General features: G+C 36.1%; 1 protein-coding gene and 1 long non-coding RNA gene across 3 annotated transcripts in view; one reads left to right on the forward strand and one right to left on the reverse strand.

The window, feature by feature from the left end:
- LOC106880231 (polycystin-1-like protein 1) overlaps positions 1-20,344 on the reverse strand; it is a 247,369-nt gene that overhangs the window by 137,087 nt on the left and 89,938 nt on the right. For both annotated transcript variants that reach the window (XM_089356923.1, XM_089356922.1), the window contains exons 7-9: positions 14,533-14,619; positions 11,861-13,109; positions 3,114-3,254 (exon numbers count right to left, since the gene is read on the reverse strand). In XM_089356923.1, coding sequence (XP_089213049.1) covers positions 3,114-3,254; positions 11,861-13,109; positions 14,533-14,619 — 1,477 coding nt within the window. The remainder of the gene's footprint in view (positions 1-3,113; positions 3,255-11,860; positions 13,110-14,532; positions 14,620-20,344) is intronic.
- LOC149133966 (uncharacterized) lies at positions 847-16,756 on the forward strand. The gene is made up of 2 exons (XR_016242999.1): positions 847-2,323; positions 15,182-16,756. It is a non-coding gene; the product is annotated as an uncharacterized LOC149133966 (long non-coding RNA).

A 20,344-nucleotide genomic window follows, 5' to 3' on the forward strand; every position in this document is an offset into this window, starting at 1 on the left:
GTATTAGGAAGATGAACTAGGAGATGGATGGGTGTTACAAAAGTGGTTTGGTGAGGGCTGCAGGGATAGATTAGGTGCAGGGGCATAAATATAAACAACATGCATATAGTTTAATGTTTTTGACACTTTTATCAACATTAATAGTGGACAAAGAATAAAACAATTAGATGGACAACCCCCCCCCCCCCCCCCCCCCGCAGAACTCCATTTGACAATTACTATGTCATTGTTTTATGTGAAGAAAATTTAGAATACAATCAGTGATTTGTAGAGAATTCATGAGCTAAACATCTTGTCAAGAGAACCAAAATTGAAGACCTTGTTCTTAGAATGAACTTATTTCTATGATTCTTAGGATTTGTGGAGAGAGGATGGTTCTGACAGAAATGATTATGATAGAGATGTTACTGATGATGATGATGTTGAATCTTATCAAATCATCATCATCATCATCATCGTTTAGCGTCCGCTTGAAACGATGATGATGATGATGATGATTTGATAAGATTCAACATCATCATCATCAGTAACATCTCTATCAAAATATTGCAGTTAAATGGTTCAATGCATTTGTAAATTGTTGCTCTTCATATTTTAACACATTTTCAATGTTTTATTTTGAAATGATTAACTATGAATTATTGGTTAAAGGGTATAATTATTGGGTATAAAAAAAAAAACGAAAAAAAACACCCAAAATCTAGTTCCAACCATTGGCTAAAATGTAAGGCAACAACAACAACAACAACCACTCAATTACCAACAATTATGTGTTAATACAGTGACTTCATTCAAATTATTGATTTTTGTTTTTGAAATTAACTTTTGAGAGCTGCTGCTGCTGCCATTGGCGGTGGTGGTGATGGTGGCATTGTAAAGTTGATGGTGCTGACCATTATTTCATTCCAACAAGTCCCATTAACCGTTCATCAACTTAGCACTCATTGGTTGGAACTAAGCCAGTTGCCGGAGAAAAGTGGTAAAAACTGAGCAGAGAAGCTGCATAACGAGAAGAAGGAAGTGTCGAGAAAAAAGCTGGATGCAACAAACATAATGGTGGTGCTCCAGCATGGCCACAGCCTTTGTGCTGGAACACAAAGAAATGAGGAACACTACAAAAAACATTGTACAAATACAAGAGCTTCCTACAATACCACAAAAAAGATACAAAAACAAAAAATATCAAAATAATGTACAAATATATTTAGAGCAGTAAGAGCACCATATTTGGTCAACACAAGAAACAGTTGAGCCAATGGGAAAGCATCTATGGGATTGGTTGACCTGATGAAAATAGCAGCCTAATGTCTCTCAAAACATACACACATGTCTCCCATTTTAAGAAATAGACACAGAGGACCATAAAGTCCTTGATATATATAAAAAGAGGTGATTGTCTTGACTGGACAGTCTATGAGATATATTTGATGAAGTCTAATCTAGAACTAAAACATAAAAAAACACTAATCTATCGACAATAGATTAAAAAAGGATTATGAAAGTCTTGTCTGAAACTTTAATCTCTCTCCTACAAACTATTACAATAAACACAAAACAATGCATTTCACATTATTAGGGGCTGCACAATAATCAAAAACCATTTTTAAAGAACTTCCAGGCTATGCAAGGGTCATAGTTTGATTATTACAACAAGCTGCAATCCGCATAGGCCCTGCTGCTACATTCTTCATAATAGTCGAATATCTACAGCAGAACTGCAATACTGGTTTCTAATTTTGGCACAAGGCCAGAAATTTCAGGGGAGTTAAACCGATCATATTGACACCAGTTTTCAACTGGTACTTATTTTATCGACCCCTGAAGGATGAAAGGTAAGGTGAACCTCAGCAGCATCTGAACTCAGAACATAAAGAGAGATGAAATGCCACTAAGCGTTTTGCCTGGCACTGTCACAATTCTGGCAGCTCACTGCCTTCTTCTGAACTAAAATATTAAAACCCTATCCTTATTCAGTGAAGACAGTCACAAAAGCTGTGGCATCAATGACTTCATTTTCACCCAAACACTGTAATGGGATAAATACAGCTAAAGTTAAGGGCAAAACACTGCTTGAGCTAATGAAAGAATCTCTATGTAACTGAGTGAGAAATATCAGCGAAATTTCCCTCAGCTTGAACCCCACTGCCATAAAAAGAAACATATTGGATATGTTGGAATAAAAGATTAGACAATCACAGCTGGAACACATGTGATCATAAAACATACTCAATGAGGTTGAAATGCAGTGAAGCTTTCAGCATCCACCTAAGTGAAGGTTTTGTTTCCATCATAAACAGTCCACAGTGGAAGTGGTATTCCTCATGTAAGTATGATCATTCTCACTATATATGTCCTTATGCTTAAGCATCTTCTCACCATAACACTTCTGTCATTTTTGTATATCAACGGATACAATTATCTAACATAAGTTTTCCTATTTATGCAATAGAGTGTGTGATTTGAGGGTGTCTTAACTGCTATTTCTAGCATATCAAACAACTGCATTGAGATCCCCTCGTTAGTTTCTATGAACATCAGTAATGTAAATTGTACTAAGGTTGATTCAATGAAATATCAAACACGTCCCAATGTAAGAAATCAATGGAAATTTGTACAGGTTATATTCATACAATCAAAATGATGTCATTTATACATAGAGCCAGCCATCCATTATTAGCAATGTTCTATCAATAAATATAGCTATGTTACCAGATGAAAACCAGTTCGTTGTAGAATTGGTCATATTGATAAACAATATAAGTGAAAACAATTGATAAAATATATTGCCTCTTGTTTCCCACCAGTGAAAAACCTGCTGCATTTGAATTCTGACAAGAAATGAATAAATTTCCATGTTTTGCTATAAATGTTCTGGTTACAATAATCAATACTATCTTTTTGCTCCTATCCTCCCTTCGTTTATTTGTGTGTGTGTGTGTGTGTGTGTGTGTGTGTGTGTATGTGTGTGTGTGTGTGTGTGTGTGTGTGCATGTGTGTGTGTGTGTGCATGTGTGTGTGTGCATGTGTGTGTGTGTGTGCTAATTTATTTATTAACTGTCAGAACGTTAACGCCTACAAGACACTGTGTGATTAGAGCACATCAAAAAACTTACCCTTGTTATAGGCCGTCACAACAACACGGAACCATCCAGGTGTAGGGAAATCTAAAGAGATAAGTGGCCAGGCTGTTTTCACAGATACATTATTAGAGAAGTCCCACTGGTAGGTTAGGTGAGGAAGTTTCTTGAAGACATCTAAAACAGAGACAAAAACAACAATGGATGAGAATAATAACAACAACAATAACAATAATGATGGCATATACTGATGGGAGAGTAGGGGACACAGTTGATTCAGTGAGACCATTGCTTCTGCCACTTTCAATAACAACTGTTTCTAATTTAGTGACAAAGCCCACCAATTTTGAGGGGATGGGGTCAGTTGAGTACACAACACCAATTCTTTTTTGCCATAGGCACCAAAGAGAGCAAGACTAACCACTCTTCCTGGCCAAAGAATATGTAGGCACATCAAGTCTCATTATAGATTTCATCAGGTTTAATCTTAGATGCAACATTTCTGTTCAACACCGGCCTTCAAATTTTTAATGTGCAGAAAAGTTTTGTAAGCCTGTGCACATCAACAATAGGTTTGGCTATTGCCACTACCATGCTAATACAACTTGTCTTGAACAGGTAATGCCTGGCCATACCAATGAACTTTGGAAGTTGTCCATAGTTCCCATCTTGGAAATCCTCCAGAGTAACTGTCCAAATTGTTAGTGATAAAGGGTTTTGATACCAACCTGACAGGGACTATGAAATAAAGTGATATCAAAGAAAAGTGATAAAGGTTTCTTATTTGGCACAAGGCCAGCAAGTTTGAATGGAGTAATTGATAGCTTCAAACCCAATGGGCTCTGTACATCAACCTCAAGGCTGCAACTGACACCACCAATACCCAGGTGAGCTTATTAGATCAATGTGATCAATCCCCAGTATTTAGTTGGTACTTAACTTTATCAACTCCAGATGGATGAAAGGCAAAAATAATTTTAGCAGGAGCTAAAACTCAGAATATAGATACCACAAGAGATTTCTAATTTACCTTGATGATGATGATGATGGTGATGATGATGATTATTTAAGGACAAGGCCAAGAATATTGAGAAATGTGGGGAAGTTAGCTAATAGAAATGATCCTAGTACTTCAGTGGTTCTGTATCTAATTAACCCCAGCAAGATGAAAGGTAAAGTTTGCAGAAACAGTATATCAAAGAGGGATCATTGCAGCAGAGGTACATGAAAAAGGGGTTAATTGTGGGCGAGGACAACATTTCTCCTCAATATTATCTCAATTCTACCAAATCCACCGACTGCCTTGTAGCATAGCTGTTCACACACAGGCATCATACAATCTCCCTTTCACTCTGTGGGAGAGGCCCTTTGTTGCCAGCAGAGGTAGTTCTCTGAACTTTGTTCAGCCTAATCTTATTCTCACAGCTACACTCTCGGAGCATCTACCTCTGCTACTAGCTTGGTTACCTAGATAACAGAAGCTATCTACTACCTCTAACTTACTCCCCTAGCAGTTGATGGAGTCTATTTTCTATACATTTTTGGTGTTTATTGTACTTGTGCATTTTCCACACACAAAAAGCTATTTTCCCTGTTAACTTTCCTCTAATATTTCTGCATCTCTTATGTATCCATAGCTTACACCAGGTACACTTTATGGAGTTTCTATCTATACCTTTTTTTAAAGATCGAACAGGGCCATCTACCTGAAGGGATTTGTAATTTGTCTGCCTTCCTACTTACTAAGACTTTGGTTTTTGCTAAGTTAACTCTAAGGCCCTTCAATTCTAGACCTTGCTTCCATACCCGAAGCTTCTCCTCTAGTTCTGGTGGTGATTCAGCAATAAGAACAAGGGCATCAGCATAGAGGAGTTCCCAGGGGCAGCCTGTCTTAAATTCCTGTTATTGCCTGTTATTGCTATGATGAACAAGAGGGGGCTGAGCACTGATCCTTGGTGAATCTCTACTTGTACCCTGAATTCTTTGCTGTAAGAGTTTAAAATTATGTCATTTTAGTCAACCAGAAGCCTCTGATGATGTTGGTGTTGGTGGGGAAATTACTATTACACTTTATACAATAACAACATTGGTAACCAACTGCTTTCTCCACCACTAAACTTTGTCTATAATTTTATCATGAGACAAGAGAATGTACATTTAGTATAGATCTGTGGTGACCAGTGTTTCAAGGGTTGTGAATTCAATAAAAGATTACATCTGTGGAAAATGATTTGAATTAAAATGTTATTAATAACATTCAAAAAGTGAAAAGGATTTGGTCCGGTCTCAAACAAGGAAATTCTGGGGCATAATGTTTCATCCGTTTTGTTTTTTAAACATTTTGGTTGCTATTTCTAGCAAGCCAAGAGACTGAACTTTCTTCTTGGCATTCTATATATTATCTTAGTGCTTTGTTGTCTTATAGGCAAAGAGTTGAGACATCTGCTATGTCAGCCAGAGAGGAAAAATTACATTATTTTAAATGCTTATAACTCTTTTATTATTATTATTATTAATTTTTAGAGAAATGAATGTAATTTTCACCTGTGGCAAAAACTACATCAATGTAGAAAATTTGAAACAAATCTGGCAAAAATTTGAAATAATTCAAGTTGGATGAATTTTAAAAAGATCTGTAAATTTTATGCTATTAAAATACAGCCATTTGAAGAAGACAGCAGGGAATAAGAAAAATCGACAGAATAGGCAAAGTGCCACAATCATTCCCAATCATTTGAATTTGTTAATTTTTCAGCCTCAGTCCTTTCTGCAAACAGAACCTCGGTTGGCTGGTTGGCTGGTTGGCTGGTTGGTTGGTTGGCTGGTTGGTTGGTTGGCTGGTTGGTTGGTTGGTTGGCTGGTTGGTTGGCTGGTTGGTTGGTTGGCTGGTTGGTTGGTTGGTTGGCTGGTTGGTTGGCTGGTTGGTTGGTTGGCTGGTTGGTTGGTTGTTGGTTGGCTGGTTGGTTGGATGCACAGATAGGTTGCTTGTTGGAGATATGTTGGGTTTATTTACATTCCTGTATCTAGGCAAGCTAGTTGATATGGCAACAAGAAGCCAAGGTTACATTTGTACTCAGTTATGGCTGATATTTACTCTTTTTCTAGAGTTGGTGCAGATTTTTCAAATACCCCCACTCACACATCTGACATAGGAAATGGAAGGTGGAGGAAGAAAAGAAAAGAAAAGGAGAAACCAATTGCCAGGAGGGTTAGAAGGTCAACGAAAGCCCAGCCAGTCTTTCTTCCACTGGCAGCAGGTGACAGGTGCTAGACCAGACTTTAAACTTTCTCATAACGGGAGTAATAAAAAAGAAAGAAAAAAACAGATGGTGAGAGAGAAGGAAAAGAGAAACAGAAGGCAAAAGTAGATTGGAAAATAAAGATTATAAGACAGGTAAAAATGAGTGAGAATATGAAAGAGTGAAAGATAGGAGAGAGAGAGAGAGAGTAAAAATGATCATAAAACAGAGAGAGAAGAGAAATATGAGAAAGAAAGAGTAAGAAAGGCTGATTGTAAGAAAGAAAGAAAGAAAGAGTGAGAGAGTAATAAATAAGAAAATACAGTCAGAGTGGAAATAAAGAAAGAGAAACAAGGGGGAATGGGGGGAAGCCTGAATATAGGAAAAATAGAGAAAAATAAAGAAGAGATGTATTTTCAGAGTGAGATTTGCAAATGTTTTTAATGAATGATATTTTAGCATCAGAAATTGTGTTCTATTTCTTCTCCAGTGACTAACAGCTAATTCACAGTTTAACATGATACAGGAATCAAAGGAAAACTTTTTGCCTGAAGATCCCTATAAAAATTAAGGGAATAAATAAAACAAGATGGAGAATGTATTTATTCATATGATTTTTAGGAAATAATAGTTTTTAGTTTTAGCAGCAGAAGAAACAAAGTCCTGAGTCTTTTTAAAAAGAATAACATTAACAACAGGAAAACTATAAAAAGTGACTTAGAAATAGTGAAAATACTTTGTCGTATACTAACCAAAACATGCTACGTAATTTTTACATCAAATGAGGCACCAGTACACATGCACACACACCTGTGTGTCATTTTATATAAATACATACATAAATGTATTTACATTTATATATTTATGGACCAAATCATTGAGATGAATTTCATAAAGGTAAAGCTTGATAAAACTCAGTCAAAGAACAAATATAGAATTTGTGGGAAAGAAGATAAAAATATTAACCATTTCTTGAGCGAATGCAGTAAGCTAGCACAAAAAGAGTATAAGTACAGGAATGAGTGTGTACGCAAAAAAGTGCACTGGGATGTTGGCCGAGTGTGCGGATTCCAAGTGACAGAAAAGTGATATGAACAGAAGCCAGCTGCAATGGAGACTATGGCCATGACTAGTAGAAAGCAACACAGCAGGCATTCTGGCTGCGTCCACATATCAGGATCCATCCAACAATCAATGACCAGTGCCTTAGATGGGTATGTGAAGCTACTAGAGACTGCGGTTAAACACTGGATGGAGAGGGTTTCAATTAAAAGACCCTATGTGAGGCAGCAAGATTTGGCCCCTTGTCATACCTCCCAGAGATCCCCTAGTTCCCCTGATTATAAACCCATGTGTGGGGCACAGTTGAAAAATGATACCAACCACTCTGCCAAGCTGGTGGTTGAGATGAAGGAGGTGTTCAAAGATCTTCCCAGGGACACAATGAGAAATGCATGTGTCCAAGTTCTGAAGCCATCTTTGATGCTGTGTTAGAAGCTGAAGATGGCTATTTTCAGGAAACTGTTATGTCTCATCCCAAATTCTAGTTGATACTTTTTGATTTTTTTTTTTAGATACTTTTATTTTGGGATAGGATATTGATTTTTCCTTTTCTTTTTATGTAAACTGCCAAATTTAGCATAACCACCATGTATACACACACACATCCACTCCCATTTTTTCCCTTCTTTCCCCCTCCCACTTTCCTGAACTCCCTACTCACACACTCTGGCCAATTCCCTACCATTCCATTCATATTCACAGCCTTCTGCCTTATCTCTCGGCACATTGCCACCATCTATCTCACTCTCTCTCGGGTAACCATGTGTCTCCTCTGCAGCAGGGTTTCTCTCCCTCTGACATACTCTAACCTCTCATCACCAGGCACAAGGCCACCTCCCTTAATACATCTCCCTCTCTCAGTTAAGGGATCTTTGTCTGGCAAGTTACTTGCTGACCTCACCAGTGCTGGTGTCACATAAAAAGCATCCAGCCATAAAACCCACCCCAAAGCAGTTACCAACTCCAATCAAACCATCGAACCCATTGCCAGCATGAAAAACAGGCATTAAGTGATGATGATGACCATGATATATGCGCACACACACGCACACACACACACACACACACACACATGATGTGTGTGAGAGAGTTATTCTGTTGACTTTTTTTTAATCACCAGACTTATAAAACCAGTTGCATTTCAATTCGTTTTCAAAATAAAAATTTTGGAGACCATTAAATATGACTTAGTTAAAATAACTGCAACTTTATATATATATATATATATATATATATATATATATATATATATATATATATATATGGGGTCCACCAGGCGATCACAGAGGAATTCAAGACAGGTTGCCCCTGGGAGCTCCTCTATGCTGATGACCTTGCACTAATTGCGCAGTCACTATCAGAACTAGAGGAGAAGTTTAAGGTGTGGAAGCAAGGACTAGAATCGAAGGGCCTTAGAGTCAACCTAGCAAAAACCAAAATCCTAATAAGTAGGAAGGTAGATAAAACACAAACCCCTTCAGGTAGATGGCCCTGCTCAGTATGCAGTAAAGGAGTAGGTAGTAACTCTATAAGATGTACCCGGTGCAAGCTATGGACACATAAGAGGTGCAGCAATATCAAAGGCAGATTAACTACAAAGTTAGTTTTTGTATGTGGCAGATGTTCAGGTGCAATAAACACTGTAAACAAACAGGAAACAACTTCTATCTCATTCCAGGGAGAAAAACTAGAGGTAGTTGATAGCTTCCGCTATCTGGGTGACCAAGTTAGTAGTGGGGGTGGGTGTGCTGAAAGTGTAACTGCTAGAATAAGAATAGCCTGGGCCAAGTTTAGAGAGCTCTTACCTCTGCTGGCGACAAAGGGACTCTCACTCAGAGTAAAAGGCAGACTGTATGACGCATGTGTACGAACAGCCATGCTACATGGCAGTGAAACATGGGCTGTGACTGCTGAGGACATGCGTAAGCTCGCAAGGAATGAAGCCAGTATGCTCCGCTGGATGTGTAATGTAAATGTGCATACCCGTCAGAGTGTAAGTATCTTGAGAGAAAAGCTGAACATAAGAAGCATCAGTAGTGGTGTGCAAGAGAGACGATTGCGCTGGTTTGGACATGTGGTGAAAATGAATGAGGATAGCTGCGTGAAAAAGTGCCACTCCCTAACAGTTGAGGGAACCTGTGGAAGAGGTAGGCCTAGGAAGACCTGGGCTGAGGTGGTGAGGCAAGACCTTCGAACATTGGGCCTCACCGAGGCGATGACTACTGACCGAAACCTTTGGAAATGTGCTGTGCGTGAGAAGACCCGGCAAACCAAGTGAGATCGCTGCCAGGGCCCCTGGACTGGCTCTTGTGCGGGTGGCACATAAGATGTACCATTCTGAGCGTGACCGTTGCCAGTACCGCCTCACTGGCCTTGTAGGGTTTTCGAGCGAGATCGTTGCCAGTGCCCCTGGACTAGCTCTTGTGCGGGTGGCACATAAAAGACACCATTTCGAGCGTGGCCGTTTTCGTGCGGGTGACACGTAAAAGCACCCACTACACTCTCTGAGTGGTTGGCGTTAGGAAGAGCATCCAGCTGTAGAAACTCTGTCAAATTAGATTGGAGCCTGGTGTAGCCATCCGGTTGCACCAGTCCTCAGTCAAATCGTCCAACCCATGCTAGCATGGAAAGCGGACGTTAAACGATGATGATGATGTATAAAGTTGATATTCAGAACAAATCTTAACACAATATATTTATTTATTATCTATTATTATAAGTTGTTTTTTTTCATGTAATAACAAAATTTCAATGAAGATTTTTATAAAAATATGAACATTTAAATACAGACTCAGATGTTGTTTTAAAGTGATATGAATTGTCTATTATCTTACATAACAGCTGACCTAATAATTTTTGTGCTGTTAACGTGACTGATCCAGTAGTTGTCAAACTGACAAATAACAAAGCTGCCTACAAAATTGTGGAAGTATTTTTGCTTCCTTTCTTCTTTTTTTTTCTTTTTTTTTGGGGGGGGGGGCTCCCTACTAACTCTTTATAAATCAAAGGAAGGAACAGAGTGCGCATCTACGCGATTTCTCTTTCTTCACCATGGAATTCAACAAGTGATGATTGTGATGGTTATGATATGAAAACATACACATACACAAGAGGGAGAGAGAGAGAGAGCGGGGGGGGGGGTGAAGAAAGAAGATCATGACTTTTTAAGTTATCTTCTCCATTATTGGTTATGAATGATTCTGGACATAAGTCCACCATAAAAATCAGAGATCCGATCATGTGATTTCGACCTTCTCATGGGAGTTGGTCTCAGCACTGGAGATAACAGGGATCTATCTCCCTGCTAACGATTTAAACAAGGGTACCTTTTGCACCAAAAGCCAGTATGGGAGTTTCCCCTCATGCTAACGACTGCAGAATAGGTTGTTCTAACTGAAAGCCCACATTTTAGTGGGGATAAATATTATCCCTAACCCTAACCATGTCAGACAAAATCCTTAGCAAGCGTTTTGTCCATCCTTACGTTCTGAGTTCAAATTCTGCTGAGGCTGACTTTGCCTTTCATCCTTTCGGGGTCAATAAATTAAGTACCAGTTACTCACTGGGGTCGAAGTAATCAACTCACCCACCCTCAAAATTGCTGGCCTTGTGCCAAAATTAGAAATCACTATTATTATAATTACTTTAGCATTTGTTGGAGGTTGAAATGGGTCAGCTGTAGGACAAATCCCCCTTATCTGGTGCCTGTGAAATCCTGCATTCCAAAAACTTAATCTTGTTCCTTACTACTATGCATTCTTCACCCTTCAAGTATTGCTGCCTGTCTGCAATGGACAGCTTCTTCATATTGCAACGTATCTTTCTTAGTCAGCATTCACTCAAGCTCCATTTATATCAAATGTCCATTGCAGACTTTCTTTCAGTTTACTTGAACCCGAATACTTTATATAAGTTGCCTAACATTACACAGCCAATAAATTATTTTGTCTCATATCTCTAGGGTGCACTGGTAGATGCACTATGAATGGCTAGAGTACTCTGGTAGATGCACTATGAGTGACTAGACTTCATCAGAGGGTTTAAAAAGTTCAGAGGGTGAATGCATGGATATATATATATATATATATATATATATACATACATACACACATATACATATACATATATATATATATATATATATATATATATATATATATATATATATATATACATACACACATATACATATACGTATATATATATATATATATATATATATATATATATATATATATATATATATATATACATAAGAATCAGTTACCAGTAGGTACAGTACACTATTCCTATTAAAGAGTGTATAAGGAGAGTAATAACAAGATCAAAATAGGAGCAAGCAATAGAGTTTGAGAGGAGTACGACTTTGTAGAAAGGAAAGGTATATATATATATATATATATATATATATATATATACACATACACACGCATATATATTAACAAAAGCAACAAATCATAAATGTGGAAGTATTTAAGTTACCTGTAGTCCTCATGACAAACATTATTGGAATCCCAATAAGTGTTGGCCTGAGAATATCAATGCTGAAATATGTCAGTGGTTCCTCCACAAGGACTTCCCAGCTTTCAGTTATGTTTGAAATGTAGTTGAAAGCCACAACACTGATATTCACAGATCCGACTGTCTTAAATATATGTTCAATGCAAGCGTAACTGCCATTTTTTTTGACAAGTTCATAATTTTGTAGGGAGTTACCCAAATTCCAGAGTAGATTGAAATCCGAACCAGACATGACTTGTACACAGAGTAAGACAGGGACATTAACTGACACTACTTCATCAGTAAGAAGTTCCAGTAATTTTATGGGTTCTTGGACAACAATTCTCTGTGCCAGGGTGGCAGTGACATTACTGACTTCATTATAGGTGCTAACAGACACGTGAAACTCTCCAGCATTTTTGAACACATGGCTTTGACTTGAAGTGAAATTCTTTTGAAGAGAATATGTTTTTCCACCAATGTTCCAGTAGAAGTTCACAGGTGTACTAACAGAAGTATGAGCATAAAAGGTCACACTTTGACCCGTCTCGAGAAAATAGTTACTAACAGGCTGCAGTGTAACACTTGTTATACGTTCTTTCACAAATATGATTTTTTGTACTGTTTCTTGGTCTTGCTGCAGTGTGTGGAACGTAGCAGATACATTATGTTGCCCTATATCTTGAAATGAGTGCTGTAAGTATGATGAAGCTGTTGTGTTAAGAACAATTTGTTCATTTGTTCTAATCACCCACCTAATTGGATGACTTTTTGATAATATTGGTGATTTCAAGAAAAAGGTAGTATTTTTATATTTTGGAATAAAGATATTTGATAAAATGACAGAAGATTTAATTTCTTCGTAAACAATTAACTCTAGATCCATTGTTGCTTTTACGGAACTGATGTTGTTTTTAGCAGTAACATGAGGTTTAAAATTTCCTGGTATTGAATAGGTGTAGCAGACTTCTCCTTGAAGATAGCAACCATCCCCATAATCTTTACGTAATAAGACTGGTGCTTGACAGTCACTCGTATGACTAGTATGGTTGGCATCAAGAATAAACATTTTCTTATTCCCATCACCAAAATCGATCTGTAACAATGTATCTTCTCGCGTAGCAGTAAAAAACGATACCAGAAAATGAACCGGTTCGTTCACTTGATAAAACTTATTTGCATTAAGAGGCAGGTTAAATGAAAGATCTTTCAAATACTGACTTTGAACAATCTGAAATGAAGGAAACAGAAGATCATATGAAATGTTTTACAATAAAATGAGCTAAATTTTAGTCTATTTACAAGTTTAGCAAAAATTATCACTTGAAAAGATAACCGTTACATAATTTTCATATAATTCCTACATTTTCTTAGACTAGCAATATACAGGATTTTATTGTTGTTAGTCGTTATATTTATAGATTTATGCAATCAAGATGAAAATGATAAACTGAATGAGGAGCACAGAGATTGCAGGTTCAAACCTGATGCAGGTATTTCTTTGTTTCAAGGTAATGTGCTTAATTCTACAAGATATAATTAACTAGTCATCACAAATAGTCATAAAGTTTTCATATGGTTGGTACCCTATAATAGTTGCCTTTTATTAGGAAACAGACAAGCAACTAACCCTTTTTTTTGCAATTACTGCATGAGGAAATAAATACCTCACCTTCATTTTCATTGTAACAAGCTTTCAGACTTTTCCATTAACTCAAACTTACTCTACACAGATCATCAGTAACAATTAGTGGTAGTGGTAGTGAGACTATTAAAAAATACTGAGAAGGGGAGAGACAGACAGACAGACAGACCAAGTTTACTGTATAGGAGTTGAGAATAATTTGAAAAGATCTGTAGTCGAAAGTATAACCATGGGTTAGTAATATTCAATATAATATTGAATAAGCTAATTCTTCTTTTTTTTTTTTTGATGAATTGAATCCAGTTCATCATGTTATTAACATGAAAGCAAAGTTAAACTGGCTGGGATTTGAACTCAGATTGCAAAGGGAGAAAAGTAACTGTTGCCAGACATTTAAGTTGGTGATGCTACTTTTAAAATATTGATGAGTAACATTAGAACAGAGAGAAAATATCTTGGTGGTGGTGGGGGTATGGTTAATTAAAAATTACAAGGTCATTAAGCCTTGAGGAGTAGGTTTAGCTGATTAAATCAATATAGTACTTGGCTGGGACTTGGTTTGTTGATCCAAGAAAGATGAGAAATGGGATTGATCTCTGAAGTGTCTCAGAATGTGAAGAACTGCAACGAAATACCTCAAGGCATTTTACTTGCCACTTGAAGGATTCTGCTAATCAAACAGGTTTTCACTTCTTATCATTTACTTCATTCTTGCAGTAAAGACAACCATATTTGTCAACTGTCAAGTAATGGGTTACAAAAATATTAAACAGTCTTTCTTGACATCAAAATCAGCAACAATGGAACTGTGACCATTTTAAACTTCTTTTCAACATTGGTCTACTCAAGCAGAACTAAAGATCTTTCTTTTTTTTTAAATATCTATTTTTTATTTGTCAAAGAACAAAGAAGAAATGAGAAGAATCCATGGAGAAGTTTTCAAATCAAGCGAAACAGAAAATATTTAATTTTTCCCCTTCCCATGTTTATTTTGAAAAAAAATTCTCACCACACTTAGGTTCTTTGAAAGACTTCCATATTGGTTGGTTCCAGTGACAGAAACTAGAAAAACTCCGACTTTGGTAAAAGAATGATTCTGAAGAACAAAGAAAAGAAACAGAAAGGAACAAATCAAAGTTATTGCAGTTATATAATACTCTGTGTGTGTGTGTGTGTGTGTGTGTGTGTGTGTGTGTGTGTGTGTGTGTGTGTGTGTGCGTGTGCGTGTGCGTGCGCATACTTGTGTGTGCATTGTCAATGGTAACTTTTGCAAATTACATGTTTCACTTTAAAAACTGCCAGCACAATGAAATGTTCAAACTATTGAGTTCAAACTATTTCAGTTGTCAAGTATCCATGTTGTGATGAGATTCTCTTGGCATGTTTTTGGCTCTGCAACTCTTACGTTTGTTTCTTCTGCAGTTATCACCATTGGGAATGGCATCAATATGATGACAACTCCAAATTGGGAGACAGGTGAGACAGGTGTCATTTCCATTTAATGGATGTCTTTGTTTATAAAGAAGTCTTGTTATTGATATTTGACTCCATATATATTTTAAATATTCCATAAATCACAAGTAATTTAGATCTGATTAGTTATTGCATTTTAACTTTTATGTTTCTTTGTTTTTTTAAATTTTTTTATTTTATTTCAGAGGGAAAATGAAAGAATATAAAAAACAGCAAAACTGAACAAAACTAAATTCTTCAATTACTTTGGTGTATCAAATGCTTCTACCCAGTTCTATTGACTTAGACAGCATTTACCAATTTTCACAAACTACTCTTTTGATTATCATAAAATATTTAATTTAAATATCAAATGAAACCAACTACATCATTTTTCAGTTTTCTTATAATTTAATTAATATTGTAACTAATCTTTTCTCAATGATGTTTCTTAGCGTTTCTTTGTTAACGCCTGTAACCTTCTAATTATTAACAGAATCATAATACAAAGTTCTTTATGTGAGACGAATCTGAAAGGTTACTAACATGAGGAAATTATGATACAACAGAGATAAAGCTGATGGGAAATATATTAATAATAATAAATACACATAACTATGAAATATGTTTAAGTTTCTTAATTAAAATGCTCGTGTAATTAATAATTTACTTCTATTTACAGTTAATTACTGATTAAAGCAACTACTAAATACTCCAGTTTATTGCTCTTTATCACAAGGATTTTATTTTAGTAGTAATAATACTAGGACTATTTGGCTACTATTTCTATTCAGTCAATACACACGTCTTCATTGTAATTTTTTTGCTAACATTTACCTCAGGCTCATTATAAACAGGACAAACTTTTATTTTTAAAGAAGAAAAAATCATGCAAAAAATACCAAAATACTTATTTGCTTTTTTCTCTTTGAAATACAAAAAAAAACATGATGTGTCATGATGTAGTGTTAATGTTACAGCAGAGACATTATGAAATAATCACAGTAATAAGGGGCTTAACATCAATAATAAATCACTGGAGAGTAACTAGTGATTAAAACAGTGACATAAAACACAAGTCAGACAACAATCTGTAAGTCTTTACACACGGAAACATTAGAGAAAGAAAGAAAGACATTATTTGTTTCATGAACAGAAGTGATATGTAAAATATCATGAAATATGCAAACAGCCATTGACTTGGAGTTGTTGATTATAAAATATAGTCTTGAAATCCCACTGTTTAGTTTCCCTATAACTTTGCTTGTTCTACGTATGAGGTACAGCTGGTTAAAGAGAAATGGAGGTGGTCTAACTGTTGAAGAGGCAAATAGTTTTATGCCACCAACACTAATACTGTATTGTTGTATTGTAGCTGTTATTCAAAACTTCAACCACTAAGATAATTGATCAGACACCACAAGTGAACCACCACTGTCTCATGTGATTGGTCTGTTAATTGACCATTCAGCACGAGGCTGTGGTGGGACATTTTTTGACTCAGATGTTTTAGAATTTGGTTTCCAGTCCCCTATTACAACTGTTTGGCAAACAGCTTAGAGTACAGATGGCCAAGGGGCAGAAAGCAAGGACCTCTGGTGCCATGGGGATTTGTGCCACTGACTTCATATATTTTGGGGCCAACCACATGGGGGCCACACAGATGGCTTTCTATAATTTCAGAGCAATCTGTCTCTTTCCCAGTCAGAAAATACTTATGTTGTTCATTGTAAATTACTTGCACCAATATCTTTATGGCTGGCAATAAATATTCAGTTAAATATTTGTGGGTTCCTTCAGTTATCATTCATACAGCCAATGAGAACCATCTTCATTTATTACCAGTTCAACTCACATTGACAAGCAACTGGCAAAGAGCATCATGGGTAAAACCATTTTACTCTCTCAATCATTCTGTCAGGCTGGTTGTTATTAGATATCAATGACAAAGTTCACTGCAATAAACTGAAGGAATGTGGAAATATTTACAAATGTCTCATTAGCTGACAGTCCTCAACCTAAATGCCATTTGTCTAATTTGGAAAACAATGCACCTCACAAAATTGTTCCATCTTTATACATTTTATTGTAATTAACAGTGACATGTCACTGAAATACTCGCTTTCCTTTGTTGTCCGATGTCTACTGATTCCTTCTTATGATGACACTTTTAGCTGTTGCTAATTTATGTGGATGGAAAACAATTTTCAGCTGGAGTCTGATGAAAAACATATTTCAACAAATATATATTAACAATCTTAATCAACCATGCAGCCATCTGTCAGTCCATATGTGAATGCATACATACATACTGACATACATGCACACATATGTATACACACACACACACACACGCATGCATGCACGCACACACACACACTTATACATACATGTACACACACATATTCTCAGTTGACTCTTGTTCTCTTCATCACAAAAAGATATGTAAAATTTCATTAAAAAAATTTACAGTCAATTTGAAAACATTGGTGAAATTATGAAGCAGAGCAGAAGATGTTTAGTTTGCTTTAGTCACCATGACATTGACCATGCTGGAGCATCACACACACACACAGAGTTCAACAATTCTTCCTTCTTTGAATATCTTCTGATATCATTTACTTTTTTTTTTTTACTGGAAGCTTTTGTTTAAACCCTCATCCTAGAAGGTACATCATACACCAATGTTGCAAGGTTATAACAACCACAATGGGACAATGTATACTCATGTCCTGATACAGGACCAATCACTAACACTAAATTGGCTGATAGGTGGTGGGCAAGGATCTGCTAGTTTATATAAATATTTAAAGTCACTATAGAGATATGTTCAAATAATTTTAACTAATCTGTTGATAGATTAGTCTTAAACGGGTTTAAATATATCTTATGATATGTGCAGTGCTAAAGTGTAGTAATTACTTGGTGCCCAGTAACCCAGGTATTTAGTGTTGGTGTTGTGACATGCAGTGGCAGCCCCATTTTTTGTATCTTAGCTGTGCTAACATTTGTATATTTCTATTTTATCTTGAAGGACAACCCCATCCTGAATAACACACAACAGTTTTGTTCTTTTTGTTGGTAATTTTTCAGAAATGCCCAGTTAAATGTTCGATTTCATTGAAGGGGAATAGTTTTTGGTTTTTACAATGGTAATAAATCTGTATTGCAAGAATATTTCTTTGAAAAATATTATTGAATTCAGAAGTTTTGTTCTATGATGGGAACTAAAAGTCCCAGGAATTATTAAAAGATGATGTGCCTTTTGCTTATATAAATGGATACATCTACCGTTCTTTCACTATTTATCTAGTCATGTTGTTAGTATATTTAGGAACTTCCTTATGGCTTCACACACCTATTGAGGAAATGGCTGCAACAACTCACCATAAAATAGGTGAAGTTGCACAAACAAAGTGACTTTCTCCTCAAATCTCCTCAAACTGTAAATTGTATTTGAACTAGCAATCTTTGCGTGTAAACCCTTCTATCTTAAATACAATAGACTTACAATATTCTGCACACCAAATTGCATCAAAAGGTAAATGGCTGCCCCTGACTCCAGGCATTTAATGACTACTCGTTACTCAGTCCTGCCACCTCGGCTTAGTATTGAACTCTTTATTGTTGCAGCTTCTTCTTGTATCCAAGTTTATAATTCCTAAAACATTTCACCAGGAGAGAAGTCAACCCTCTGACCATCGGCAGCAGTAGCAGTAGTAGTAGTAAAACCAGTTTTCCATAATTTCCCCCACCAGCTGTTTAACTGACTTGCTAGGAAAACTAAAATTTGTTTTAGGAGGTGGTGATGCTAGGGGAGTAGGATGGGTGCAGAGGGTATATTGAACATAATGAATTAGTTTAGCATGCAAGGACTTGCTGCTGGTTTCCTCTGTTGACAGTAGGGACAGTTTTGATTGTTTTTTGTAGCCAAACAGGGTTGACAGTTGGTCTTAGAAAAGCAGGCTTGATTGTAGTTAGTGTCTGTTTTATTTGTCTACTGTCTGCTTAATTTCAACCTGAATGCCGTTCACTGTCAAATATGGCAGGTTTCCTTGTCAGAAACAGGGGGAGCAGAGGAAATAGTTGTCAATCTAGGCTAGAAATGAATTATAAAATATACAAAAGAAAAACAAAAAAAAAAGCCTCGATTTATTTATTAAAACAACAAACTTTTTTTTAATGAATTTTATTATTATTATTATTTCAGATAACTTCAAGAAAAACCATTCTCATTCAGAACTATTCCATTTTGTTGAAATAGATTAACTTTCACTATAACTTCAGTCTTTTATCTTTTATTTTTCACTCGTTTCAGTCATTAGATGTGTGGCCATGCTGGAGCACTGCTTTGAGTGTTTTAATTTCTTCTATATTAATTCTAATAGAGGCAATGTTTATGCCTGCTTAAACATAATTGTTCTGTTAGAAAACGGTAGATACTCTCAGATTGGTTTTTAGTTTAAAACACACTCTTTTTGTTTATATCTCACTAGTGAAGAGATAAATCCCCACCATCTCTCAACCAGATCATGTGATTTCAACCTTCCTTGGTTTCATCAATGACGGACACTTGACCGCTAGAGATAAATTCTAAGAATTACACCAAGATTCTTCATCTTGAGGATATGTTTAGTTTTTGCAGTTTCTTAATCCAACAGAATTTTTTTTTTTCTTTAAATATCATCCAATAAATCTAATTGAAAAATATTCCTGCTTGAAATAGAAATATTTAGAATAGTTTTAAATATACAGTCAAAGTTTGTAACTAATGTTTAATTACTATGAAATTTTAACACATTAAATCAGTCATTGAAAAAATGTTTTCCTGAAAAAAATAGTCCATAATAACCTGTCCCCACCCCTACACACACACACACACACAAAAGTGTCCCTTGTTTACCAAGTTTCATAAAGTACTAAGATAGAAATATAGTTGAAATTTGTTGTCTTTGTTAGCAAAGGCATTCAAGCTGTCACTGTCCTTCCATTTTGCATAACCAGGATTATATTATGCCATAATGGTAGAGAAAGATTTGAGGGAATTTGGAAGCTATTTTTAGCATGTCAGACACTGCAGAATTTCTTTCGTAAGCCTTCTGCTATTGTCATTGCAGTTGTTGTTTAGTCGAGGTCAGCACTGACCAAGTAGAAAGCTATGGATGACCAAAGTACATTTAGGAAAATATCATCCAGTGTGTCCAAACATTTCTGAAGTGGTAGTATGTGCATTAAATGAAATTTGGTTGCTATTTCTGGCAGGATTCCATCCTTGAATTATATTTTCAATACTTCAAGACTGACCATTCAGTTATTTTTCAGTGAAAATATTTTATTGAAATTCCACTGTTTTGCTACAGAGTCATCAC

This window comes from Octopus bimaculoides, chromosome 9 (assembly GCF_046866305.1).
Source record: "Octopus bimaculoides isolate indiv1 chromosome 9, ASM4686630v1, whole genome shotgun sequence".
NCBI classification, from domain to species: Eukaryota; Metazoa; Mollusca; class Cephalopoda; order Octopoda; family Octopodidae; genus Octopus; species Octopus bimaculoides.